At 45.1% G+C, this 17,611-nt stretch overlaps 1 protein-coding gene across 5 annotated transcripts in view; it reads left to right on the top strand.

Moving 5' to 3' along the window:
• THRB (thyroid hormone receptor beta) overlaps positions 1–17,611 on the top strand; it is a 459,282-nt gene that overhangs the window by 425,944 nt on the left and 15,727 nt on the right. For all 5 annotated transcript variants that reach the window (XM_047769184.1, XM_047769178.1, XM_047769175.1 and 2 more), the window contains 2 exons: positions 211–416; positions 12,637–12,783. In XM_047769184.1, the coding sequence (XP_047625140.1) occupies positions 211–416; positions 12,637–12,783 (353 nt within the window). The remainder of the gene's footprint in view (positions 1–210; positions 417–12,636; positions 12,784–17,611) is intronic.

The following is a 17,611-nucleotide window of genomic DNA, read 5'->3' as shown; positions in this document are numbered from 1 at the left end:
GAGCTGGGACGCTCACCGTCTCAATACCCCCGCTTTGTTTTGGAAAGCTAGCTAGACAAAACGAATTTGGCACTGGGGCTCGTGGTATTCAGTGGCTCAATGGCAGTTTTCTGCCAAAGGAGAAATGGCCCAAGGTGTCCCTGGCAGGGCCCTGAGCCAGCTCTGCCAGGTGTCTGGGGAGTGTCTGCTCTGTGTCTTCTCCGCCCCCAGTGGTCCTGGACGACAGCAAGCGCCTGGCCAAGAGGAAGCTGATCGAGGAGAACCGGGAGAAGAGGCGGCGGGAGGAGCTGCAGCGATCCATCGGGCACAAGCCAGAGCCCACAGACCAGGAGTGGGAGCTCATCAAGACCGTCACTGAGGCCCATGTGGCCACCAACGCCCAAGGCAGCCACTGGAAACAGAAGCGGAAGTTCCTGGTAAGGCCCCACCCCTTCCGATGCCGCTTAGGCTTCTGTGCAATCAGCCCTCAGAACTTGAGCTGCTGGTGTCACCTCGGCATCTTCTGGCAGGGAGGCTTCGACTGTGCTGCGTCCGGGGGGGCTGTGTTGAGTGCAGAGCCGGGGTATGAATTTAGGACTGTCTGAGGGCAGAGGCTCGGTCAGCCTTCTGCCTGCGAGTCACTGAATTCCAATGCACTTGATTCCACCAAGTTATCCTTTTGCTGTAAGGCTAGCCCTGTATCAACTAATTAGCAAAATCCTGTACCTGCCAGCTTTCCCTTTTTATACCCATTTCTTCCCTCAGATGCTCATTTATGTACATACTTAGTCCCCTAAACTCACTCCAAAATACCCCCTTTACAGTCACCCCTAGGATGAAGTGACCCACTTCTCTCTAATGTATTTTTATGTCAAAAATATAGAAGTCAGAATGTGGAGTTTAAAATAAATGATATTGAATCCAGAAGGACAATGGAAATGGGAAGTAGAGACAGGGGAGTGGGGAGTAAAGAAAACAGGGCTTTCCAGACCCTTGGGATATCAGTCTTCTTATAAAGACTAACCATTCTGAAACAGGAACAATAGGAGACATTTAGATGGCCCTGGCCGAGTGCCAGGTACTAGTTTAAGTGCTTTTCACATATTGACTCCTTATGTCCACCTTGTAGGTAGATATGGTTAATATCTCCATTTTATAGAGGAGCAAACAGAGACAGAAATGTTAAAAAGACCTTCCTGAGGTCCACAGCTAGTGAGCAATGATGAAGGATGCAGCCCAGCTCCAGGATCCATACTTTTAATCATCACACTGGGCAGCTCGGCCACAAGCACAAACCCAAAGAGGCTTGGAAAGATACAACATCTTTGGAGGGGCAGCCTCCTGGTGCCTTGTTCTTGCATCTTCAGCCCTACCCTGGCATATCTACCAGGAATTAAGAAACACTGATTTTGGATAGAAATCAATGTTAACCCAGTATATTTGGGGCACAGCAAGATAGAGTCCCACCTTAATCCTATATGAAAATCTGTCCTGTCCCCAAATGCATCAGTCATAAATCAATGTTGTGGGAACCACTTCTGACCTAATTTCAAAGTAGTGTCCAAATTCCAAGAAAAGGGGAAGGTTTGGGACACATCTTGGATGTCCCCTAGGGAATTTTGTAATCCAATCTTCCTTTCTTCCAAAAGAGAATGGATACTAGTCTAACTAAACTAGTTTCAGTTGTCCATAAGGTGTTTCTTTCCAGACTCTAAAGATTTGTTCTTTTATTTAAAAAAAAAAAATTATTGGAGTTCCCATTGTGGCACAGTGGTTAATGAATCCAACTAGGAACCATGAGGTTTTGGGTTCGATCCCTGGCCTCGCTCAGTGGGTTAAGGATCCGGCGTTGCCTTGAGCTGTGGTGTAGGTTGCAGACATGGCTCAGATCCCACGTTGCTGTGGCTGTGGCGTAGGCCGGCAGCTACAGCTCCAATTAGACCCCTAGCCTGGGAACCTCTATATGCCAAGGGAGTGGCCCTAGAAATGGCAAAAAGACAAAAAAAATAGATGAAAAATTTTTTAAAATTATTAAGCAGCTATTAGGTGCTAGGAAATGGTAAAACTTAGGCACCTTCTAGTGGAGGTAAAACTCAGACTTCTTCCAGACAATGAGGGTCAAAAAAAAAAAAAAAAAAAACAAGATAAATGCATACGGTGGTAAGTGTATAGAGGAAAATAAATAATCTAATGGACAGAGTGACTGAATTGGAAGGAGGGAGAGACTTCACTTCTCTAAATAGGGTGGTCAGAAAAGGTGTGTCTGAAGAGGTAACATGTGAGCTGAGAAACCAACTCTTGGGTAAAATAGAATCAAACCTCTGCAGGCGTCATGGTATCTTCAGCCAAAATAGCATGATTTCAGAGTTTCTGCTGTGGCTCAGTGGTAATGAACCCAACTAGTATGCATGAGGATCTGAGATTGATCCCTGGCCTTACTCAGTGGATTAAGGATCTGGCATTGCTATGGCTGTGGTACAGCTCCGATTCGACCCCTAGCCTATGAACTTCCATATGTCATGGATGAGGCCCTAAAAAGACAACAAAAAAAGATAGCATGATTTCCAGTAATTAAAACCAGCCAGGCCTGCACCTTTAACTCAAAGGCTCCTAAGGCTTTTCATCAGTCTGACCATCTATAGAAAGGACCAAGGAAGATGTTTCACAGAGTGATTTGCCATTAGTTTTGTTTCAGGACCATGAGGTTATCCAGGCACAAGAGGTTTTCCTTCAGGAAACTGATTTTTACAGAGCCGCTGCTTCACCCACCAATCTCCCCACCCACTGCAGAGCTGGTGTGAAACGTGTATTTTATAGGTCCTTGATGTGTTCAAGGAAGTGTTGAACAGATCTGCTTCTCCAGGACATTTTTTCTTAGAGGGGTGTGGGGGGAGACAGAATGTCTCCATTGTCCCATCTGTCTCTACAATGAACTTCGTTTCTATCAGCCAACCCCCTTCTGTGTCTGGGCCACCCCTGCTCTCCTGGGGGAAGGACCATGTTCCTCCAGCACCATCACTTCAGTGTCTGTCACCTGTGTGGTTGCAGCTTGTGGTAGTTTTCGCCAAGATAACTTCCAGTCTTTCCTTCTCTCCTCCCTGTCTTCATACACCGTTCTCTCCCAGGGATTTGGGCTGGTCTGGGATTCCTTGAAGCAATGGATTTGGACACAGTGATTTCTAAGGCTGAGTCATAAGAGGGCTTACAGTTTCAGTTGGTTATCTTGAGGAGAGACACCACCTGGTCTCTCTGAGGGAAGCCAGCTACCATGTAAAAAAGTCCTACTGGAGTTCCCATTGTGGCTCAGTAGTAATGAACCCAAATGATATGCATGGGGATGTGAGTTTGATCCCTGGCCTCGCTCAGTGGTTTAAGGATCCAGCATTGCTATGAGCTGTGGTGTAGGTCACAGACTAGGCTCGGCTCTGGTGTTGTTGTGTCTGGGGCATCAAGGAGCAGCTGCAGCTCCAATTCGATCTCTGGTCTGGGAACTTCCATATGCTGTGGGTGCGTCTCTTAAAAAAAAAAAAAAAAAAAAAGTCCAACTACCTTGAGACCACCATGCTGAGAAGAAGCCCAGGCTAGCCATGTAAACGCCCTGTGGAGAGACTCCCAACCAACCAACCAGACCAGGCACCAGAAATGTGAGTCAAAAAGCCCACAGAGGACACCAGCCTCTGCTGCCACTTGATGAGGGACCCCGAGTGGAACCATCCAGCTGAGCCCATCAATGCCTAGAAAGCTGAGAGACAGTGAAAATTTGTTGTTTTAAGCCACAAAGTTTGGGGGTATTTATAATTTGTCACATCACAGTAGATCTCCAGAACAGAAGCCAATAAAGATTTGTGAAATGGACTATCCAGTTCCACAGGCCCATCCTCAGAGACAGCACACTAATCCCTAGCCACTTGACACATTGACACACACCCCGTAGAAGGGTGGCTCAGGATAAAAAATTCAGTCTTTTTTTTTTTTTCATAGAAGACTGGGTATTGTTCATTTGGCAGTTGTCTTACAAATTGATCAATAAGTTCAATAACACACACACCCAAAAAAGCCCACAGGTTTTTTTGCAGATATTGACAAGGTAATACGTACACAGAAATACAAAGAATCCAGAGAAGCCAAAACAATTTGGGAAAAGAACAAAGTTGGAAGGCATATACTTTCTTTTTTTAAAAAAGTTCACTCTTTTGAGTGGTGATTTATTCCTGCAAGGAATTAAAGACAGCTTTGTGGAGCTCCCATCGTGGCTCAGTGGTAAAAAAACCTGACTGGTATCCACAAGGATGAGGGTTCGATCCCTGGCCTCGTTCAGTGGGTTAAGGATCCGGTGTTGCCGTGAGCTGTGGTACAAGTCACAGACACAGCTCAGATCTGGTGTTGCTGTGGCTGTGGCGAAGGCTGGCAGCTACAGCTCGGATTCGACCAGCCTGGGAACCTACACATGGCAAAGGTGCGGCCCTAAAAAGACAAAAGGAAAAAAAAAAGACAGCTTTGCTACATATTATCCATGTCCTGAATTGGCTTCTGCACCAAAGAATTTGCATCTCCTCTGTGGCTGATACCACTTTTTTTGCTTACGGTGCTGCTATGTATATTGTTTCATTTATTTTTAAGAAATGATGGCCCATGTTGTTCTGGAAAAGAATTTGAAGAGACATATTATGTTAATAATAGTGTAGTTATATGTTAGTATAGTAATATAGCATAAGAGATTAAAAGTAACAGTATATTAATATATCTTAAGGGATTCAAAGGTGTTGGTTGTCATAAGAACTAACAGTATTCATTTATCTGAAATGAATAAGTTACCTACTCCCCAAAAGGAGCTTCTGAGAGTTCCCTGGTGGCTCAGTGGGTTAGGGACCTGGTGTTGTCACTGCTGTGGCTCTGGTTATCTGCTGTGGCACAGATTCAATCCCTGGCCTGGGAACTTCCTCAAGCTGCAGGGGCAGCCAGAGAAATAAAGGCACTTCTTAACCATTTTTCTCCCTAAGACTAGGGCTCAAGTCATAAACAGATTGGTGGGTTGACCTCGATTTCAAGTCAATGTGTCTGTGAAAATAAGGGTCATTGGCAAATAAGGAACTTTTGCAACAGCCATGCAGACTTTCACATCCATTCTAAAACTACTACTGAAAGTGTTTAAGTCATATAGTTTTCTAGTTTTCTCCAATCAACTCGAATCTCTGATGGCACAGAGGTGCCAATTCCTGTGTGATGACAGCGATGATGAAAAGTAGATGTGGACAGAGCTGGGGCCAAGGAGGAATGTGGCACCCAGCAAGTGAAAGCAGGGTCTCTCTGCCAAGGTAACTCACGTCCACACCTCCCAGATGTGGGATACATAGATTTGGAGTCAATCCCCTGCTAACAAAAACATTGTATATGGACCCAGTCTATTCCTCTTCTCCTCTAGTTCACATCCAAAGGTATGGTGCTGGATGGATTTTCCACCCAAAATATGACCATCAGAACCGGAGCAGGCCTTCCCTGCTTTTCCCTGGCAGAGCTCACAGTCTGATGTCACACATTCTGGATGGGAATAGCCTCAGAAAAGGGGCACAAGCAGAAGGGTGAGGCAGGACGAGGCATTTGGACACGTGTTCTGTGCAGACGGGTCATCAGATAAGTGCCGTCAAGTCAGGAAGGCTTCTGTTGCCCCAAATGACTCTAATCACACAGAAGTGTGGGCTATAGTTATGTGCATAGAGGTTGGAACCAGACAGTCTGAGTTTGTTGCTTGCCTCTGTTGCTTTTTTTTTCATTTTTTGCCTTTTTATTGAGTCATTCCCGAGGCACATGGAGGTTCCCAGGGTAGGGATCTAATCGGAGCTATAGCCACCAGCCTATGCCAGAGTCATAGCAACGCAGGATCCGAGCCGAGTCTGAGACCCACACCACAGCTCATGGCAACACCAGATCCTTAATCCACTGAGCAAGGCCAGGGATCGAACCTGTAACCTCATGGTTCCTAGTCGAATTTGTTAACCACTGAGTCAAGACGGGAACTCTGTTGCTTTTTCATTATGTGACTTTCTGTAAGTTACTTTCTCATCTGGAAGCTCAGTTGCCTTTAAGCCCTTACAGTGGTCTAAAAGCACTAGATGTGGGAGTTCCCACTGTGGCTCATCCGGTTAAGAACCCAAGTGGTATTAATGAGGATGTGGGTTCAATCCTTGGCCTCTCTCGGTAGGTTAAGGATCCGGCATTGCCACAAGCTGTGATGTAGCTTGGATCTGGCATTGCTGTGGTATAGGCCAGCAGCTGCAGCTCCGATTCCACCCCTAACCTGGGAATTTCCAATATGCCGCAGGTGCAGCCCTAAAAATAAATAAATATAAACATATATATGTGTGTGTGTTAGTGCTGGGCATCTCATTCACAACCTCACACAGGGTTACTCCATGTGTCATCCCTCCCCCCATGACACACACCTCTTGTCCCTCCTCATCCCAGAAAAAGGAGAGCCAGCAGTAACATCCCAAGCCTAGGGACCTTTAATCACTGTTTGTCCACCATCAGCAAGGTGTAGGGAGATGCCTTAAAGTCACTCAGAGGAAGTCCCCGTCTGGCCCCCTCCCATCTGCATGTGCCAGAGACGCTAACTAAGAAGACCTCAGCTCTGAGACAGCCACCTGCAAAGAGGTCATCAGGTGGCATTTCCTACTCACCTTGAACACTTCTGATGAAACAGTCAAAGCAGAACCTGGTTCATCTGGCCTTCTCTAGGGCTGGACTGGGGTAGAAGTTCACACCTGCATACACCCCCAAATATCCTTCTATACATCTCCCCCAACCCCTTCCAATGCCCTAGAGGAGCTGTGGTATATTCCTTATGGACCTTTACCTCACATCCAATCCATCGAAATCCCTGTTCTTGGCTATTGGACTACATCTTGAAGGCTCACTCTTCTCCATCTCTACTGCCCCTTTCCCCCATGGTCCAGCCAACTTCATCTCCTGCCCAAACCACTGCTGCTGCTCACCTGTCTCTTCCCTTGGCTCCCACACCCTTTCTCCACATAGGAACCATAAATCTCAGTGTGCTTCTCCCCTGTTTAAAGCCCATCAGTGGTTTCCCTTTGCATTTAAGATCTACCCATCTCCTCCAGGACCCATAGAGGCCCACCATGATGGGACACTGGCCTTCCTTCCATCCTTTATCTCTTGCCATCTCTGAGCCTAACCACATGGGCCTCCTTTCTAACCTTGGGACTTTGCACTGGATTTAAATGTTCTGTGCATCTATGGAGGAGTGCCTTCTTGATATTCTTCAAGTTAAAGCTCACAGATCACTTCTCAAAGGGCCCTTGGCTAACCACTCCATCTCCTGAGCCCCATGTATTATGTCACCTCCAGCCTTATCACAAACTAAAATTCTTCCATGAGAGTATTCTTTTTATTTATTGTCTGTCTTCCCTCTGTGAATGTTCCTTGACAACACATTGTTTACTGCTGTTACCTCAGCATCTAGAACAAGGTCTGACTCCATAGTAGTCGCTCAGTAAATACTGGTTGAGTACATGTATAAACATACATGTATTCACTCACTCTGTCCTCCACCACTTGACCCAATGCCTTCTACAAGGCAGGCAAAAGTACTTAAGGCAGATTCCAGAGTACCTGTCATGGCTCAGTGGTTAACAAATCCGACTACGAACCATGAGGTTGCAGGTTCGATCCCTAGCCTTACTCAGTGGGTTAAGGATTCGGCATTGCCGTGAGCTATGGTGTATGTCACAGATACAGCTCGGATCTGGTGTTGCTCTGGCTGTGGTCTAGGCAGGCAGCTTCAGCTCCGATTCGACCCCTAGCCTGGGAACCTCCATATGCTGCAGGTGCAGCCCTAAAAAGACTAAATAAATAAATAAATCTATAACAAAAGTAATGGTAATAAATTCCTAAATGCCAGGTGAGTGATTACATGGGTGACCCTGTGATTCAGATGAGGTAGATATCATTTCACACTGAAGTAATCAGGAAAGGCTTAGAAGAGAAAATAGAATTAGAATTGGATGGGATCCAATATATATTATTTTAAGTTGCTGGTCTCTTAATTTCAAATGCCTTTCCAGTATCCTGCAGTCATACTCTCCTCTTGTCACAATTGCTAGTTTTGGTATCATATTTGTGTGTGGATGGTTTCCTGCCTTTACATGTTTGTCTTTACCAGGGAGCTTTCTCATTTTTTAATTTTCTTGTTTCTAGTCATGGCCTTTTCTTTTCTGCCTAGAGAAGTTCCTTTAGCATTTGTTGTAAAGTGGGTTTGGTGGTACTGAATTCTCTTAGCTTTTGCTTATCTTAGATTTCTCCCTTGACTCTGAATGAGAGCCTTGCTGGCTAGAGTATTCTTGGTTGTATGTTTTTTCTTTCATCACTTATAAATATTTCATGCCATTCCACTCCCTTCTGGCCTGCAGCATTTCTGCTAAAAAAAAAAAAAAAAAAAATCAGCTGATAACTTTCTGAGGGTTCTCTTGTATGTTATTTGTTGCTTTTTCCTTGTTACTTTTAATATTTTCTCTTTGTCTTTAATTTGGTTAATTCAATTAATGTGTCTCACTGGGTGGGATTTGGAATTGGTAGAGATAAAACAGAAGTCAGGACGTTGAAGAAAGCAAAAGTCAGGAGGGAAGGCAGGCCTGAGATGGAAGAGGCAAGGCAGTTCTGGGAGGAGGTGTCAAGAGGTGGGCTGGGTTGGCTCTGGATGTCCATTAGGACCCCACCCATCCCCAGGAGGAGCTCAGGCAGTGCGATGCACAGAGGCAAAAATCAGGCTTCCCCATAGTCTCCACTGGTGAGTTTGCAAACCAGAGACCTAGCCTCAGTCTCCAAATGTAATCTTATGAGCATAAACACACATGTGTGAGTGTGAGCAAATGTTCAGATAATGGATTGCAGGCTATCCATTATTAGAAGACATCTAGCCACTTACGCCAATGCCAAACATTTGAACTCTTCTTTATTTTTAACATCTTCCAAATATCTTAGCAAATAATATGTTGTCCTTATAGTGAAAAATCTTCAGGGAAGTCACAAACAAGATTGCACTGCTCCAAGTTCCTGTTGTAGCTCAGCGGGTTATGAACCCGACTACTATCCATGAGGATGAGGGTTTAATTCCTGGCCTCTCTCAGTGGGTTAAGGATCCGCCATTGCAGCAAGCTGTGGTATAGATCACAGACACAGTTTGGATCCTGCATTACTGTGGTTGTGGTATAGGCTGGCAACTGCAGCTCTGATTCTACCCCTAGCCTGGGAACTTCCATAAGCCACAGGTGCAGCCCTAAAAAAGAAAAAAAAGAAAAAAAAATTGCATTGCTAAACTTTAATTTTTTATACTTGATATGTTGTTAACTTGGGGTCCATTCATATATATGTGTGTGTGTGTGTGTTTCCTAGTATCCAAGGTCTTTTATGGATATAAACCTTAATGATATAATAGTTATATAATACAAAGCTTTTACTTTGTGTCAGTTTTACTTCTAGCAGTTCCATTTTCCATTAAATACCCAAAGGCCTAAAAGTAAATTTTTTCCTACTCTGATATTTATCAACAGAAAAGCTTGTGAGGTTGTTACATTTGGGCATTTAATTTTAATTACTGTTGTCATTTTTTTCTTGTATAATTTCTCTCCTGTTTTTCAAACATTTAGAGGTTTCACAGATGGTGATTCACATAACCTATAGACTCACAGATTGAATGGAAATTATTAAAATCAGTATTAAGCTACTGACCTTTCCAAGAACACTGAAAACCATTCAGTATGAGATTAGATGTATCAGTGTTCAATGAGAGGGTGCTTAGATTCAAGCAGGTCGAAACTATTCTATGAAAAAAAAATTTTTTTTTTTTTTTGCTTTTTAGGGCCACACCCACAGCATATGGAAGTTCCCAGGGTAGGAGTCAAATCTGAGCTACAGCTTCTGGCCTATGCCACAGCCTCGAAGGATCCAAGCCATGTCTGCGACCTATACCACAGCTCACAGCAACACCAGATCCTTAACCCACTGAGTGAGGCCAGGGACAGAACCCACAACTTCATAGTTACTAGTCAGATTTGTTTCCACTGAGCCACAAAGGGAGCTGCTGAAAATACTTTTTTTTTATTTTAATTTCTTTAAAAGTTCACCATGCATATGTGTGTTTGTCTGTGTATCCAACTCCCTACCTTTTTAACATGTGACCATATTCCTTTTAATCAGTTGATCTTCATAGAAGAGTTATCAAGTAGACATGCAGTGTGACGGGCCTCATTTTAGGGTGGGAGGGATTGGAAAGACCTGTTAGGAAGAGTCAAGGCTGCCAGGAGCAGCAGTGCCCAAACTTCATTGTGTGTCAAAATCACCCCAACTTTCTTATGTATCTTTTCCTTTAGCTCAGTCTATGAGAGAAAGAGAAGGAAGGGAGGGCGGGAGAAGCTGTACTGGGATTATTCCATCAATTCCATCTGCATCCAGAGAACCAGCAGAGAGGTGGCCTTCCATGGGCTTGCCATGACAACAGTTGCCCCAAAACATCATCATTGTTTAAGAAAACACAACTGAAACCAGCTTGCTTTCCCATCCAGTCGCTGCCCCCCAAACAAACAATAACAAAGTAAAACAAAATAAATAGAAGAACCTCCTGAATAATCCAAAAAAAGGTTGATGCTGCCCAAATTTGTTATGTAATTGATTTAAATATCCTCCCCCAGGCTGCAACCACAGCTGCACCTTTGGAGGGACTGGGCTGCTCCTGTTGACCCTGGTGCCCTGGCAACAGGAGAGTGAAAGAATCATCCTTGCTTTTCTTTGTGCTAAAAATTAGATGTGCGTGGTAACAGGAGAGGCATGGGAAATGGGAACTGGATTCCTCCGGGCTGGATGTGGTCTCTGCTGGTCCAGTGGTTCCTAAAGGGAGGGCTCAGACCAGCAGTATCCACTCGCCTTGGGAAATTGTTAGAAATGCAGATTCTCTAAGAGAGACCTCCTAAATCAGAAAGTCTGCAGGTCATTCTGATGCACAGTGAAGTTTAAAGACCTCCCTGGTGGGCCACAGTCTTGTCACCGGTGGTGCCCTGACCAGCCACTCTGTGGTGAGGGACCAGCCTCACTCAACTAGCTCACAGAGCCACTTCCTCCTGCCCTTTCTGCCTTCCTCCCCGTGCCTCAAACCCTAGGTGCCTTGTTCCTGTCTGCCCACTGTGGCTCTGGGCAAAGGGGGCCACCCTCAGGCAGTGTTGGATCCCTTTGATCGCATCTACAACTTCCTGGATGACCAAGGATCCGTCCTGGACTCAGGGACCATCCTTAACCTCCCCGGTGGCTTGTTTGCTCACCTGACAATCGGGAGCTGTGTGAGAACTACCTGAGGTGGTCATTATCAGAGGGACCAGAAAAGGTGACTGGGGGACTATTCCTGGCAGGAAGCACTGGTGACAATAGGAGACGTGAGAGAGCCCACAGCATGAAGGTCCTGCACACCGGGCTGAGGAGCTAGAAGGCTCCAGTGGACTTGGGGGCCTGTTGTGAGCATAGTGCCTAGGGAGTCTGCTGATGTCATGGTTCTGCACCTTTAGGTCTGGGGAAGGGGCTGGGATTCTGCATTTTTTTTTTTTTGGTCTTTTTCTTTTAGGGTTGTACCTGCAGGATATGGAGATTCCCAGGCTAGGGGTTGAATCGAAGCTGTAGCTGACAATCTACATCACAGCCGCAGCGACATGGATCAGAGCTGTGTCTGTGACCTATGCCACAGCTCACGGCAATGCCAGATCCTTAACCCACTGATCAAGGCCAGGGATAGAACCCACATCCTCATGGGTACTAGTCAGGTTCATTACTACTAAGCCATGATGGGAACTCCAGATTCTGCATTTCTAAGAAATCTCCAGGTGACATCCAAGCTGCTATACCACCCTCTAAGCAGCAAGGCGATGGACGGTTGGGCAAACAGGCACAGTCCTCTAGTAAATTCTCCACTGCCCTAAAATTTGCCCAGTATACAAAGCCGGGTTCCTGGAGGCAGCCTGCCACTGAGGGCTTCCCCTAGCCTGCAGAGGCTTCCTCCAGCTGGAGCCCAGAGGGCAGACACAAACTTGGAGCCAAGCAAAAGGAATCAAAAGCAAAGATGAGGCATTTCCTGGTAGCCTAGTAGTAAGGAACCAGTATTGTCACTGCTGTGGTGCAGGTTCGATCCCTGGCCCAGGAACTTCTGCCATGCTATGGGCACTGCCAAAATTTTTTTTAAATAAAATAAATAAATTTGAAAAGCAAGAATAAATCCTAGGGTGCTATTTGCCAAGGTTCCCCATCCCTGCCCATGCCTTGCCCACCTCCCACAGAAGGACACCCACCAGAATAGGCAGTGCTCTGAAAATGCCACTCAGAGCCCTCAGGATGTGTGTCATCTCTGTGCATTCAGAAGCAGAACCCAAACTCCTATTGTTTCTCCCTCCCTCCATCTCTCTCTCTACCTTTTTCTTTCTGCAGCAACAATCCTGTGAACATGACCACTGGGAGCCTTTTAAAGCAATGGCTAAAATGTGTATCTTTGCCCATAGACCTAAAGGATGTGAAAACTGTATAGTACATCCGCTCAGAGGAGATTTTCTGCCACAAAAGAACAATAATCCCTTCAACATCTTCACTTAAATCTTTCTCTCTCCTCAGCCAGAAGATATTGGACAAGCACCAATAGTAAATGCCCCAGAAGGTGGAAAGGTCGACTTAGAAGCCTTCAGCCATTTTACAAAAATCATCACACCAGCAATTACCAGAGTGGTGGATTTTGCCAAAAAGTTGCCTATGTTTTGTGAGGTGAGGAAACTGGTTTTTCCTTCTTTGATATTTTTCATTATAGTTCCATCGATGTCCAGGAAAACTGAGTATTGCTTATAATTTAATGCTGATGAGTAGGGATTAGTCATGGGAAACAAATGGCATTACAAAATGAAAATGCACTGTTTCTGGGATGGAGTCCTGTTTGTGTTTTCCCACCTCTCTAGTCAGTCATTGTCCATTAGCTCATCTGCATGAGGTCGGTGAAGAGCCTCACCACCTACCCAACTGCAGGTCCAGGAATACGTGATAGCCAGACTTCCATCCAGTCGGCATCTGTGATGTCCTAGTTACCATGTTCAAGTTTGCCACATTAAGTCCAATCTCGGTAACAAACCAGCAGGACAGCTTTAATTAACCCCATTTCACAAATGGGGAAAATTAAGGTCAAAGAGATGAAGTTCACTTACTCGGGGGTGGGGCCACGCTTTGCATCTCAGTCTGTGTTATTTCCACCCTGTTTCCCAGCAAGATGGCTGCGTGGTTGTTTCTTCATCCTCAAGAATAAGTGAAATGACCTCACAGAGTAGGGATCGAAAAATATCCTTAGGTCAGTGTTCCTGTTATGGCTCAGCAGTAACAAACCTGACTAGTATCCATGAGGATGCGGGTTTGATCCCTGGCCTTGCTCAGTGGGTTAAGGATCCTATGTTGCTGTGAGCTGTGGTGTAGGTCACAGAAGCTCAGATCTGGCGTTTCTGTGGCTGTGGTGCAGGCTGGCAGCTATAGCTCTGATTCGACCCTTAGTCTGGGAACCTCCATATGCTGCGGGTACAGCCCTAAAAAAAGGAAATCTCCTTAAATCTTCCTTCTTTTCTTGTAAGTTCACCCTTTCTGACCACATGTTCAGGGCACCTTGAGGAGCTCACTGCCAGAGCTCGTAGACTTTCCTTGGGACACTTCCTCCCTAACTGTAGCCATCCTGCCAAGTGGGAGCTGAGAACGTGGGCTCCTGGACAGATGCAGGGGCCAAGATCCTACAGTAGCTATCACATGGCTTCAAATCTTGATTATCTCATCTTTAAAATGGGAGTCATAGTAGTATCTTCCTCTTAGAGGCTTCAATGGGATAATATATGGATAGTCCCTGGATCATAAACGTTCCATCAATTTTAGCTGTTCATTCTGCTGTTCTTTCACCTACTATATTACCATCTGGCTTCCTCTTTTTAATCAAGTGGGGTTGGTTACTTTTTCTGGAGAATTCTCCCCTTTGAAAAATGCCTGCCAAGTGCCAATCTATTGCTCTTCACACCTCCAAGAGGACCCAGAGAGATATCAGAGAGGGCCACGCTCTGCCATGAGCCCTTGTGTGAGCTACCTGAGTGACAAGTGAATCTGGTCTCACCCAGAGGAAGCAGCTTAGTTTCCTCACCTGGAATGACCCCGTCCCCCACCTCGGCTCCAGTCCACATGCGTCCTGAGTTTGCAATAACGGGAGCCCAGCTAGATGCTGGGAGACCTCAAACTATGATGGGGACCCTTCTCGTTGCCATTTCTGAGCCTCCACAGAAGCTGTTCCCAGAGGACAGAGCAGTGGGCTTCGGGACGCAGGGATCTGGCCCTAGACCTCGCTGAGAGAGGGGGCGCCTCCTTCTTAACACTGGCTCTCTGCCCTGGGGGCCGGGAGCCCAGGACCACACGTGCCTGCCAGCTGCCCTGCAGTGGGACCATTCCTGCCCCACTCCAGAGGGGCCAGTGAGTCCTGGGGAAGGAAATTTGACTGGTATCTGTATTTGGTGTGGAGCTTTTCCTGCCTCTGACCATCTTTTTTAAAATTAGTGTTTATTAAAGTTTCAGAGGATCTTACAGAAGTAATACATATTCACTGGAGATTGCTACAGCACCATAAGCATAACGATTCATGGTAACCCCACCAAGAGATAAACTGCTAACTGCTGACGCTTTGGAAGCTGTTTCCTTTTTTCAAAAATACATGTACACACATTTACATATATACACACACATATATGAAATATATTAATATAGTTTGTACCATAAGTAGTTTCCACTTATGAAACTACTTTTTTTTATGCTTTTTAGGGCTGCAGCTGTGGCATATGGAGGATCTCAAGCTCGGAGTTGACCTACAGAGCTGAAGCTGCTGGCCCACACCACAGCCACTGCAACGTGGGATCCGAGCCATGTCTGGGACCTACACCACAGCTCATGGCAATGCTGGATCCTTAACCCACTGAGTGAGCCAGGGATGGAACCCACATCCTCATAGATACTAGATAGGTTCCTTACCACTAAGCTACAACGGGAACTCCTGAAACTACTTTTTTTAACTTTTTATTAACAAGTAAAGAACACATATTATAAGGGTGCATTATCAATGAATTTTCACAGACTTAGCACACTTGCGTAACAGCTCCAAGATAAAGAAATAGGATGCTACCAGCACCCTGTTGTACCTAACTTTCTTCGTATCATTTAAGTATTCTCTCATGAAATACTATTTTTAATTCTGTAGTTAATTTTTTAATTTTTTATTTTATGCAGTTTTTAAAGGTTACTCACCACTTACAGTTATTACAAAATATTGGCTCAATTCCTCATGTTGTACAATACATCCTTGAGCCTATCTTACACCCAACAGTGTAGTTTGCCTCCCCCTCCCCCCTAAATTGTCCCTCCCTCCTCCCCACTGATAACCACTAGACAAAATAACATTTAATGACCACGTAGTATTCCAAAGAGCAGATCTCCCACAAGTTAAGTTATCTGCCTTTACAGGCTCTTTAGCTCACTTCCAATATTTCACTAAATATTCTACAGTGAGCATTCTGGTACCTGTGCCCTACTCAAAAAACTACCTATTTTCTAACGGCACATCCCAGAAGTGGAATTTAAGGACCGAGGCTACACCTTTTAAGGCTGTCCATATGTGTTGCCCAGCTGCCCTCTAGAAAGTGTGTACCCTTCCCACGTCTGTGCCAAGGACCCCAATTTCCTCTCGATCCGGATGCCCTCTTTCCTTTTGGTGCATTGGGTGGCATTTGTTTTCCTGGACCTTTCTTGGTCCTCTCTCTCCGGGGTGTGTCCTCATTTCTCAGTCCTTGGTGTCTGAAAAGGACTCCATTGAGTTTGCTACCCCTACAATGCATGTTTCCCCTTTGAATACCCACCAGAAAGGTTTTTTTAGAAAATGTAAACATGGAGTTCCCATCGTGGCTCAGAGGAAACCAATCTGGATAGTATCCATGAGGATGCAGGTTCGATCCCTGGCCTCACTCAGCAGGTTAAGGATCCGGAGTTGCCATGAGCTTTGGTGTAGGCCAGTGGCTACAGCTCCGATTCAGCCCCTACCCTGAACCTCCATATGCCACGGGTATGGTCCTAAAAAGACAAAAAAAGGAAGAAAGAGAGAAAGAATGAGGAAGGAAGGAAGGAAGGGAAAGAAAGAAAAGAAAAGAAAGAGAAAGAAAGAAAAGAAAGAGAGAGAGAAAGAGAAAGAAAGAAAAAGAAAGAAGAAAGAGAGAAGGAAGGAGAAGAAGAGAAGAAAGAAAGAAAAAAAGAAAAGAAAGAAAGAAAGAAGAAAGAAGAAAAGGAAAGAAGGAAAAGAAAGAAAAAAAGAAAGAAGGAAAGAAAGAAGAAGAAAGAAAGAAAGAAAGAAGGAAAGGAAGAGAAAGAAAGAAAAAGAAAGAAAGAGAAGAAGAAAAAAAGAAAAGAAGAAAGAAAGAAAGAGAGAGAGAAAGAGAAAAGAAAGAAAAGAAAGGAAGAAAGGAAGAAAGAAGGAAGGCGGAGAAAGGAAGAAGAAAAGAAAAAAGAAAGAAAGAAAGAAAGAAAGAAAGAAAGAAAGAAAGAAAGAAGAGAAAAAAGAAAGGAAGGAAGGAAGGAAAAGAGAAAATGTAAACTCAGGGAAACCAATAACTGAGAGATACGTCAGCTAAAGAAAGAAAAGAAGCCACTGCCACCACCAGCAACACACACACCATGCACTTGTGCCTTCGGCAATGGTGAGGGCTGGGCACGGAAGTTTTCAAGCATGGGTTGTGGCAAGCTTTCCTTTCAAGTTTCCCTCGGGAGTTTAAGCCTGCTTCAAAGTCTTGATCCCATATCTCTTTCAACCCTGATATTTTGTAGTCTCCAAATTGAAGAGGAGGGAGAAAAAAAGGAAGGCTACTTGACAGCAGAGATGCATAGGTTTCCATGTTTGTGGCCTCCTGAGGGCCTTTACCTTTTGAAGCCCTCTTTGGAACCACAAGGAGGGAAATGAACCGCATAGGTCCCTGAGCTACCAATGGAGTGGGCTGGAGAGCCCAGGTAGTCTTGGAACCAGAAGTTTCTTGCCAGGAGCAGTTTGATGCATCTGTATTCAAATTGCACTCATGATAATTTTCTGCTAAGATCCATGCCAACCTACCAAGCAAGGGCTTCAAAAAATCTAAATCATGGCTGACAGAACTGCTGACAACGCAAGAATCACTTCTAGAGTGCAGAGTGCTATCCTTCCCACCAGTCAACATGAGTGACACAATCCCAGGGGGCAGCAAGCCTCTGTGAAGGGCCCCTGCCTCTGCACCTGGCATACCCTTCTTGGAGCAGTCTCACAATGGAAGCATTTTGCCAGCTGACTAAGAGATTATTTGCCCACATGTGGAAACAGGTCTCATCAGATTCCTACAAATCCCTCTTAAAAGAAAAGGCATCTGGCCTCATTTTTATTTCGTTTTATTTATTTATTTATTTATTTTTGTCTTTTTGTCTTTTAGGGCCACACCTGCAGCACATGGAGGTTCCCAGGCTAGGTGTCCAATCGAAACCGCAGCCACCAGCCAGCCTACGCCAGAGTCATAGCAAC

This window comes from Phacochoerus africanus, chromosome 1 (assembly GCF_016906955.1).
Source record: "Phacochoerus africanus isolate WHEZ1 chromosome 1, ROS_Pafr_v1, whole genome shotgun sequence".
NCBI classification, from domain to species: Eukaryota; Metazoa; Chordata; class Mammalia; order Artiodactyla; family Suidae; genus Phacochoerus; species Phacochoerus africanus.
This window is presented reverse-complemented; position numbering and strand designations above follow the sequence as displayed.